Source organism: Odontesthes bonariensis, chromosome 14 (assembly GCF_027942865.1).
Source record: "Odontesthes bonariensis isolate fOdoBon6 chromosome 14, fOdoBon6.hap1, whole genome shotgun sequence".
Lineage (NCBI taxonomy): Eukaryota > Metazoa > Chordata > Actinopteri > Atheriniformes > Atherinopsidae > Odontesthes > Odontesthes bonariensis.
Window position 1 is genome coordinate 12,186,908 of NC_134519.1, and position 11,112 is coordinate 12,198,019.

An 11,112-nucleotide genomic window follows, 5' to 3' on the forward strand; every position below is an offset into this window, starting at 1 on the left:
TTTTCCATGAAGGGGTCAGATGTATAACACTCTTTAGCCAATCTTTATACGCACAACAGCAGTTCATTCTTAAGCTCCCCGAGGCTGTTTAATTCTGCCTAGACGGTGTCAATCATGGCGAAGTTCTACATAGATGGACCACAGCCATGCCGGGACAGCAAACAGGACACTCGTGTCCTTTACCTGACACTTGCAGGCTTTTAACTGCAGAAGAACAGAAATAAATTATTCCTTATTCCTGGTTTTTAAATCACTGTAGAGTTGAATCTTATGAAAGAATACTGTGCATTGTCAATACAAATTATAATTATTCAATTCGGGAGTAATTACTTTGAAAAAAAATTGCTTTTTTTTCTGTACAGCACTTTGGTCAACTGAGGTTGTTGTAAAGTGCTTTATAAATAAAATTGGATTGGATTGAAAGACGGACTGGAGGCATCTGTATTTTCCAGACGCTGAAGCAACAAATTTGATATAGCAACATTTTAAACAGAAATAAAGTGCAGCAGAAGGTGGAATAGGCAGGCTTCTTGTTTACAGTCGTTACTGGATCCGCACACATCTGGGGCTCTAAAGAGCAACCGATTTACGAGGCTGATAAACATCTTTAATAAAGGTATATTTTCATCCTTCATAAGTTCTTGTAGATTCGGGAATGAAATAATCCTAAAACACTATGGCAGAACCCAGGATTTTTATAGATTTTTGTGGAAAATGTAAGATGGCTATATCTCTGAGTAATCTTCCCTGGATTAGACGTTGGTCATTTGTTTCCGTATTTTACGACATCAGCAGGTTGATGGTAACGCCTCACTGGGCTCAGCCATTACAAATATTACACCTACTATAAACACACCAGTAGCTGTAATTACAGTGTTAGCTTACATCAATTCATTATCAAATATGAGAAATTACTCGATCCCGACACTATTTCTGACAACAAATGATTTTAAGAGTGTGACTGCATTGCCTGCAGTCCGTATGTCAGTTTTTTTACGAAGGAAAATCCTGAAATACATAATGTTGTTCTCGCTGCATTTAGCCTCCTGTCCTCCCTTTTTCTCCCTTTTTAAAAGCCCAAACTCACAATCTTCTTCTGCTCTTAGCAAAGAGTTGTGATCCTTGTGAAATTTTGAACAGTCTATGTTTAGTCATTTTTGCCGGTCGGTACAATTAACTGCTTTGTGACATCAAATCAGGATGAGCTCTTAGGTGTGTGGGCACTTTTGATAAAGTCTGACAGAAAGTCCTCTTTATCAGTCTCACTTCTCACCATCATCAGGGTGTTCCTGTGTGTGTGAAAATATGTTGTGAAGTAAGAATGCAGGCTTGAAAAGATCACTGGACTAAGTTATGGCATCCTTTTGTGACTTTACACTAAAAACAAAACTCACATGTGCTTAACTTTCAGTGTTGACCCGAAATCACAGACGACGAATTATTCATATTGCATAAAACAGGCTGCTTCACACATGTGAGGACAAGAAAGTTGTCCAAGAACATCAGAAATTATATTTTTGCAAATAAAATATATAAAATTCGTAAGATTACAAGATAATTGAGGCTGGCTTGGAGCAAAGTGAATTGGTGTTTTTTTTAATCAGTACAGTTCACTGCATACTGAATTAAGTAGGGCTCCACAAGAGAGTAAAAACTAAGCTACAACGAGTGAGAATGTGGTGCAGGGTAGCGCATTATATAAGATAAGATAAACTATTGATCACACAACAGGGAAATTTAAGTGAACCACCAGCAGAATGTAGCAGGGGAAAAAAGGAGTAAACAAGTATAAAAAAGAGCACTTGAAATATAAAAGAGGACATAAATTCATTGTATATGTGTGCATTTACACATACAAATCACAAAAAATACCATTTACAGAAATGGCACACTTGAAAGAGATGGAGTTTGCTTATAGGAGATGAAATTAATCCTTTAAGGAACCCTTCCTTATAGGGGGGTATCTATAGTAAAACATGGTGGAGGTTCCATCATGCTATGGGACTGCTTTAATGTTGGTATGGGATGCACTAAATCTATGAGAGGAAGGATGAAATGTAACATTTTAGAGAGATTTGTGTTGACCAGAGTTGAAAAAAAAGTTTTTTAGTTGGACAACACAAAAGAACGGCTGAAACAAAAAGGTGAACTTTTAAATCCGCCAAACAGCGAGTCCCGTGCTGAACCCGATTTAAATCCCGTGGAGACGGCTGAAATCGGTCTCTGCAGAGGGACTCCAGACTTTAAACACATCACAGTGAAAGAAACTACCAACAGACAGGTGCAAAATAGTCTTTAGTAAATATTCTGTTATGGTTTTCAGACCATCAGCAAACAAATGTTGGTGAAAGATTAGAATTCAGGACTGCAAATAGACATATTTTGACTGACAGTATCCCTCTCTGATATTTTGGGCGCATCATTTATGCATCTGGCCCCTGCTCACTCTTCTCTTACTTTCTTTCATTCATGTATGAATCTGTTCACTTCCTGTTTTCTTCGGCGGCGAGCAGCTGCAGACCTCTCTCTCTGACAGCTCCTTGTCTCCCCGTTGGCAGGATCTGCCTCGCTCTCCGGTGGCTCCGCCCCTGGACTCCTGCTTCCTGAGACCAGCACGCCCGGCCAACCGGCGACCCCCCTCTCGCTGGGCCGCCCGCTCCCCCACCTCCTCCCCGAAGTGGAGCGAGGGCATGAAGAGAAGGTTCACCTTCCCACCGCTGGGACACCAGACGCCCATCCTGGAGGGCGAGGAACCGGCGTGAGGCCTCTACCTCCTCTTTCCCTCCTCCACCTCAGCCTAAAAAGACCCAGTACCTCAGAGTTCCCCCAGAAGTAGAGACTCCCAGGAGGTGGAGCCTGAAGTGGGGCTGGGGGTCCACCAAGTAGCACCAGCTGACCATCGAGGAACCAGAACTTCTTTTTGGGTGAACCTGGAATGTACTGAAAATTCACTGACATCAAGACATAAAGAAATATTTCCATGAGAGGTGCCTGTACACTTGAGTTAATCATCACCCCAGATGTGTGTGTCTGTGTTTGTGTGTGTGTGTGTGTGTGTGTGTGTGTGTGTGTGTGTGTGTGTATATGTATTTAATACATACACATATATAAGAAGCCACAATTCTCAACCTTTTTTCAGGTGAAAACTGTCAGTCAACTGTTGCATTTGTTTGAAGTTTACAATTTTCTTTCTTGCACACTTCTTCATTCTGTCCTGTAGCATTGCATTCTTGCTTTTTTTTATTTTCTTTTGCCAACCTTTTGAAGCTTCACTTTTCTGCTTTTGGTGCAAGAAACAACACAAGCTAATCAACAAACAAACAAAAAAAAACCCTTCCACTTCATCTGGTCTGAAGTGGACACACATGATGTCATTTCTGATGCTAACGGCCTGATTTATTTCTACGTTTGGATGATTGTTCGGATCTGTCGTCGGGTAGAAGATGGGTGACAACATCCCGAGGAAACTTATGCATATTTGGAAGGCGGTTGTACGAATATCAGTCAAATATTTGCATGCCTTTTGAACACTAGCACTTTAGTGCATGTACATTCAAGCTCTTGTTATTCGTGGTCACTCAGCTCGGTTTGTGGGGGGAAAACAAAACTCATCGTGAAGGGAACTCTTGAGCTGTTGTTTCTGTTGTCACAAATGATTTGCATCGACTTAAATAAGAAGAGTTTTTAAGTGAATTATTGTACCTACCAGTCTTTGTTACTATTGGATATGAAAAACTTTTTCTTTTGACAAGAAAAAGGGATTGTGGAAATAAAAATATGAATGTTTTAAATGAAAAGTCTACGTCAAAAAGTCTAACAATCTATAGTCTTATGTAAAAATTAAATGGTAATAAACATGAATGTGTATTTACAAGACCTCCTCCTCTGTTTCGTGTTTGATATCCATGATGAAGCTTTGATACGGTTAATGATAAACTGTACGCTCTTTCGTTAGACTTGAGTTTGTGTTCGCTGACACTGATCTCGACTCAGATGTGTCTGTGGATTACAGCGCGGGCCACAGGATTACAGTGGGTCAGGGGGGACAGGCACAGAGAACATAAATAAGAAGATTGCATCTTCTCAGAAGTCAAATCCTCTTTCATCGCGGTCATACATGGGCCACCTTCCTCGTAATTTCCAGTCTGTCAGGCAAGAAGGACCTCTATCACTCACAGTGCTACTATCTTTTAAAAAGTCTGGCTATGTAAAGAAATTATTTTGGGGATATTTTGCCTTTAAGTTTAGATAGACTGGAAAGCATGTATGCACCTTAACCACTTGATCATTGTGTTTGCCTCGTCTCCGGTCATGTAGATTATGTTTAAAGCTTGTTTAATTCATCTTGCTTGTGTCCCATCCTGGTAACCACTTGTCAAAAAAGTGTCAGAAAATAGTCAAACTGGATCAAAACTACACAGTAAAACATCCTGCAGCATCCAGAAATGTCTATTTTGCTGCTGAGAGTTCTCTAAGCTCATTAAATACGATTTCTAAAGACACACATAGGCATTTTTAAGCATTCTCAGCGTGCTGTTTTCTCTCTAGGCACTCCACTGTTTTATGTTTAAAAGAATACTAACGATGAAAATGTGCTGCCTCTCTTTAACGGAAGTGTGGGAACGTGAAGAAATTGCACATCATCTGAAACTGCATTTCTGAATCGCAGCATAATATAAGAAATTAGACCTTCCCTAACTCCCAGAGAGGGAATGGACTGATAAACCCACCCCTATGCTGAAACTCACAACTGAATTTACTCCGATAGATGATGATTATCACCTTTAAATAATGAAACATCGTGTTGATCCCTTATCTTAGCAACAGCGTGCACCACAGGCTGGCGTTTATCTTGGAGAGTCCGACACTTTTTTACAGTGAAGTCCGACTGGCCGAACAGAATCTGACCGACATCACAGGCAGGAGAAACTAGGGCAGGGCATTGATTCATGGAGGGACTTTCATTTAGTTTTTTAAGATCAAAACAGAGCCGTATGTAGAGTCAGATATAGCTCATAGCTAGAATATAATCACAGTTTAAATTCAGTAACTTTATCTTATGCCATAACAACAGTTATGTTCACTCACATAAACGTCTTGCCACAGGTTAGGCTGATGTCCAGGATGGGGACTGCATTTCCCTGTGTACACAGGTCTGAGTATATAATGATCTTGTAGGAAGTGAGTAGGAATAAATCTCCATATCCAAAGTATTCTTCCATCTCAGGCTCAGGGCACCATGGCTGAAGTAGTAGAGCGGGTTCTTCAAATTGGAAGATTGGTGGTTAGATTCCCAGCCCCTCCTTGTGCCTTTCCTCTCTTGGTTAAATGGGAAAATACCATTTTTTCTAAAGTAAGTGAAGTACCCCTCCTACTGTTGTTGTTGGCTCAGTAAAAAAGAGACAAGTATCACAGCTATTTCACTACATTAAGTTTGAGCAGCAAAGATGGCACAGGAATTAAATCTGTAAATTTTATGGCTCTTATCGGCTCTGCGGAAGAGTCTGAAGCAGGGAGCTGAGGGCCTCGTATACCTTTCACAGAATTATGGCGTTGAATAATTAATGCAGACCGACTGCACGCTGGGAACTGCTGATGGCGCTGAGTGGGTCAGCGAGGCAAGAAGAAGCTGCTTTTACTTCCATCTGCCCAGAGAGGAACCCACCACTGCTGAATAATTTACAGCAGCCCTGAAGTCCCTGCACTCACACACACTGTCCACTGCTTTAATGTGTGATGTCAGCGGCAGGCAGACGGGCGTGTCACACCCAAATACAGTCCTGAAGTATTGATGAAGATGAAGACAGGACTCCCATCACCTAGTTTGATTTTCTGAAAGTGGCATTTTGGTTAAAAACACAGAACATCACAGGAAAGCTTCAGCTGCTGTTTACAGACTGAAGCAATCAATGAGGTGGCGTTTTGGCCCCGAGTTCATGTTTTTTTTACTTCCCCATATGGCTAAACATCAGAGATGGGACCAAGTCACACATGTGCAAGTCTCAAGTCTTAGCTTTCATGTCTCAAGTAAGTCTCAAGTCATTTTTTCTTGGACAAGTCAAGTCAACTCAAGTCAAGTCACCTTATTATTGCAATATTACCTGCAGAATCTGATCTTAATAAAGTGAATAGACAAGATATAAGTAACTGTCCCCCACCCCCACCCCGTATTGTATCAAGCTAACGTTAGCTAACTTCAGACTAGGCTAACAGGATAATATTAGCTAATTTCACAAGCACTTACTGGTCAGAATGGATCTTCAAATGACGAACAAAGTTCGAAGTTATGCTTGATGCTTAACACACAAGTCAGTCAAGTCATCGTGTCTCAAGTCAAGTGCCGAGTCTTTAACTTCCAAGTCCGAGTGGAGTCTCAAGTATTTTATTTTATGTCAAGTCAAGTCACAAGTCATCAAAACAGCAACTCAAGTCGACTCGTGTCCAAGTCACAGTGACTTGAGCCCCCATCTCTGCTAAACATAGACATAAGTCCTTTATTGGATTTCTTTGTTTGATTATTAAAGTTTGCTCACTACGCTGCTGATGTATTTGACACCTTGCAGTGTCTTAATCTCAGAGATTTCCTGAATTGATTCAGCTTTGACAAAGAATAAAGGAAGGACAGAAAGAAGATATTCACGTATTTTTTGCCCGACATGGTGCATCCTGTGACAGTGACGGGACCTGAGGCGTGTTCCTGTAGATCTTCCATCAGCATTAGATGAGAAGCCAACGTTTTCCCATCAGAGTGAGATGATGTGTCTTGTTTTTTCACACGAGCATGGCTAACACTGGAAATGAGAAAGGATTTGATTGGCTCATTTGTACTGTATTGAAAAGCATAAGATCAATGAGCCAACAAGTCACGTAGAAAAGTAAAGTTAACCTACTGCAGAGGACTTCAGAATAAACCCTTGTGATTTACGAGGGACGTGCAAAAGAACAGGTTTCGTGTGAGATGAGCCAGGCCTGAAGAGGATTATTCACAACTTGTTCTGATATTTAGGAGTAGGACGAGTGTATTTTCAACCCCTTTTCATATGCAGTCACAATATTAGCCTGTCACATAGGACACATGTTTGTGTTTTGGGTTGAAACAAAGCCCTTATAAGTCATATTTCACTTGTTCGTGAAGTTTTTGCACACAGACCTAATTTCATTCAGGTTTTTGGAGTCAGACTTTGAAGTTTCTTTGGACTAACTGCACCACCTCAGGACATGATGGGTGAATTGAAGATTCTCACCTTCTCTTACCCATGTATGATTCAGTTGTTGGTGCGACTTTCATTGGTGTCTGATTTAGCATTATTTGATTAACGGTGTGTTTTAATTCGATTCAGTTTCTCTGTTAGTGTGGAAACTAAACAAACAATCTATCGTCATAAGTTGACTTGGGCAACGCAAAAAGCATTTGTTGGGCATTCAGAGGGTTCTTGAACTGTGTTTTTAATTGATCTACACTGTGTAATGTGAGATGGACATGATATGCTTCTGTTTCCTGTCACACAGAAAAAACACTGAAACATTATTACTGAACATTTCATTCAGCTGATCGAATTATGTCAAAATTTTTATTCAATCAGGATTCTCATCAGTAACTCTCTGTCTTTCCCCCTGTGGTGCAGCTCATAATCCTCCCCACCCACTTGCTCACCTGCTCCCACTTCCCTCATCAGCTGCCTGTATATGAAGCAGCCTTTCAGCACTAAAATGAGCCATTGTATGAAAAGTGCTGCGCAAATAAATTTGATTCATCGGCTGAGTTCAGTCTACTTGGACTCATGGCAGAGCAGTTTTCCAGGAACAGTTTTAGTGGACATTCATATTAAATGTGTTTCAGCCACGAGAGCATGTAGCTTAAATGGGAACGTAACGCGTAAACACGTAACTTTACCCGAGACACAAATGTGCAGATACAACCGCCATCATTTAGCCGTGCAAAAAAAGAAAGTACACCCTTCTTAAGTTCTAAACTCTTATATATCTAGACATCATTTAAATAAATCACCTGCTCCTAAGAAGGTCTTAAAATTATATAAATCAAACATCAGATAATAACAACAACACCTGACATTTTACACTGCCTGAATAGAAAAAAAAAATAAACTAAAATGCTGAAACAGTGTGTGAAAAACTAAGTGTATCCTTACTGCTTCCATTGGAAATAAGAGTTTAAGCAGCAGCCAGGTGATGCAAATAAACTACATTTATTAATTGATCATCAGCAAGTGTGAGCACCTTTAGAAAAGCAGAAGTTTTGTCAGTTTGCTGGTTCGGAGCATTCAGTTGTCCAGACGTCAAATTGATTTAGTTTCTGAAAGTCCTGATATGTAAACCCTTAGAACAAGGATGTACTTTCTTTTCGGAAGATAAAAACCTCCCTGCTTTTAACGGAGGTTAAATAAAGCGTCCTTTCTTACTGAAATAATCGCCTGATCCTCCTGATCATCTGTGTTGGCCTGTTTAAAATTTGGTGGATTTCAGAATGACTTCACAGTTTATTCCATCTCTGAAATGACACCACTTTACAAAGTCAACTGTAACGGTTTCAATTATCTGATAAGAAAAACAGATTGGTTGTCAAAGAGGTCGCCGGATGCTTTTCAAGAGATTTAGTGACAAACATCTGCTGAGTCGGAGTCACACCAGTGATCTAAGCAACAAAAGTCAAAGAAAAAGCAAAACAGAAATGGTATGAAAGTGCTCCCAGGGTCACCGCCATGTCTAACGGCTTCGATCGTGTGGAACAAACAATCTGCTGCTGACATCATGAATAAATCAACAACGCAGAACATTTGCTGCCAATAAGATCAGATTTCACAGGTTGGAGAAAGTCCATTGAACTATTGAACCACCTCTCTAAATGAGTCTTCTGTTGAATATTCGCTGACACTCGAATGCGACTGAAAAAGATGAAAAGCTCCAGGTTTTCCTCCCTGATGAATAATGCAGCGACGGCTGTCTGGCCCACTCTGTCAGACTGTTTAGTGCCGTTTCCCCCTCGTGTTCCAAAATCTCTGCGCGTTCGACTGAACAGATGTGACGAGCCTCTTGTTTCCTGTTTTGTTTTGTTTTGTGGAGTTTTGCAGCTGATGTATGAGGACTCAGCTGACAGTTGTTAAAAGTCCTGAGCACTGGGGAGCAGTGTGGGCAGGGGCTGGACGGCAGCCAGTGTTTCACCTGAGTGAAACCCATCTGAGGTCACCAAAGGGACAGATAAGATAGATTATGATTCAAAAGCGACAAGGATTTAGACATAAGACCACCCATCTTAAAGGGACACTATGTAATAAATTAAGTCATTTATTAGCTCAAATCAACATATTCATTCATAAGTTAGTCCTCATTGGTGTAAAATGATCTCTGTCAAAAATCTCACTTATCCTCCTGAGTGAAGAATAACTAGTCTGTATCTACATAGAGCAGGTAAGCTCTATGGAGGCTGCCATGTCCTTCCGGTCTATGAAAAATGACGAAGTGCCGAGAGGGACATAAAGCACTTCGAATCGCGATTTCCCCACCAGGCCTACAAGCAGAAATGACGTCATTGTGACGTCATTTCCGCCAAATGGCTTATTACAGCCGCTAATGCTAAATAGATTTTATTCCTTGGCACATATGTCTTTGTGTTCATTAGCTTTCTTTTTGTAAGTGCATCATCTTCTTCTTTTTATTATTATTCCTATGCTCCCCCTGGATATCTTCTTTTTGGCGTTATGCTCACATTTGTAAACTGTTATTTTGTTGATTTACTAATAAAGTTTAAAAAAAAAAAAAAATGCTAAATAGATTTTATCTCGTAAATGATCCCACTAATAATGCATTGATTGTTACCAAACTTCTGTCGTAGTACACATAGGCTCTTAACTCACAAAACGAGGCATTAGAAAGTTTGTAAGTTTACCGGGAGTTTATTTACCGCTGCTAATGCTCCTATTGCTAACGCAGGCTAATGCTAACGCTGCGTCGACGTCACTTCCGGTAACTCCCGGAATATGACTAATTGCATTGCTTGCACACCAAAGGAGATGTTATGTTATCTGACATGTTATCTGTCATCTGTATTCATAGTGTTGTTGTATGTGTGTTATATAATCCTTTGTACTGTGTGTCTTGATTTCTTTTTGTTTGTATGGACCTTGAGTCTGAAGCTATAGCTTCTTGAATCTTGACACATTCCGCTTGCCGTAGTTCAAGAAGTTGCAGCGCACATTTGAAAACGTGAGGCGCTAGAGAGCAAATTCATTCAACTTTGCAAAATAAAATTGCACCACTAGATGGGGGAAGAAATTACATAGTGTCCCTTTAACACAAAGTGAAGCTTCAGAATCACCCTAATGTTGAGTTTCCTTTTTTTCAGAGGAACAAAAGTTAACTGCTACCCAGGTGTGTGTGTGTGTTTGGCCTTTTGACTGTTCACATATAAGAGGGCAGTGAAAGTACAGTGAACCAATAACTCCAACATAAAGGTTAGAGAGCAGACGGCATGAACCTGAACAACCAGAAAATGCACATGTTGTACAGTAGGTTGTGTCTCCTGAGGAATCAGGGGAGGAGTTTGTTCATCAGGCAGGAGCTCAGAGTAGAAATAGTCTGCTGAAGTGGTTTGGGAATCAGGTCAGGATGCTTTCCGGATGCCTCGCAGGGAAGGTGTTTAGAGAAAACGGATAGAGGCAGGGATGTTGTTAGACTATCCATTATGTTTCCCTTACCCTAACCAAGTTTTTGATGCTTAAACCTAACTACATGGTTCTTTATCTCTAAAGCTAACCAAACAAACATCTCAATTAAAACTTAACTATTTTCTTTTTAAACCTTTTAAAGTTAGGAACTTGTTTGTACTCTGGACCTGCCTTCCAGCTTGCTTTTATATCTATCGCCTGTGTTCTAGTTTTTTCTAATTTTCATCTGATTTCATGCTACTTTTTTGTCATCATTCGTCGCTCATAAATCTGCTAAATAAAGAAACTGACTGTTTTGTGACAGTTTAACAAAATGCCAGAGGAAAATCCTCTGCACCGACATGTTTGTGTCCACAAGCACAAGTGAAAATTGTGTCTCAAGACAAGTGTGTTGCAGAGAGATTTACGACTTTATTTGTCAGCAAATTAC

General features: G+C 40.3%; 1 protein-coding gene across 4 annotated transcripts in view; it reads left to right on the plus strand.

The window, feature by feature from the left end:
• Nucleotides 1-3,876, plus strand: part of mtcl1 (microtubule crosslinking factor 1) — an 87,872-nt gene extending 83,996 nt beyond the window's left edge. For 2 of the 4 annotated variants that reach the window (XM_075482899.1, XM_075482900.1), the window contains one exon: nucleotides 2,559-3,876. In XM_075482899.1, coding sequence (XP_075339014.1) covers nucleotides 2,559-2,762 — 204 coding nt within the window. In that variant the 3' untranslated portion in view covers nucleotides 2,763-3,876. The remainder of the gene's footprint in view (nucleotides 1-2,558) is intronic. The other 2 variants (XM_075482901.1, XM_075482902.1) reach the window with 2 other exon arrangements.
• The last annotated feature ends 7,236 nt before the right edge of the window (nucleotides 3,877-11,112 follow it).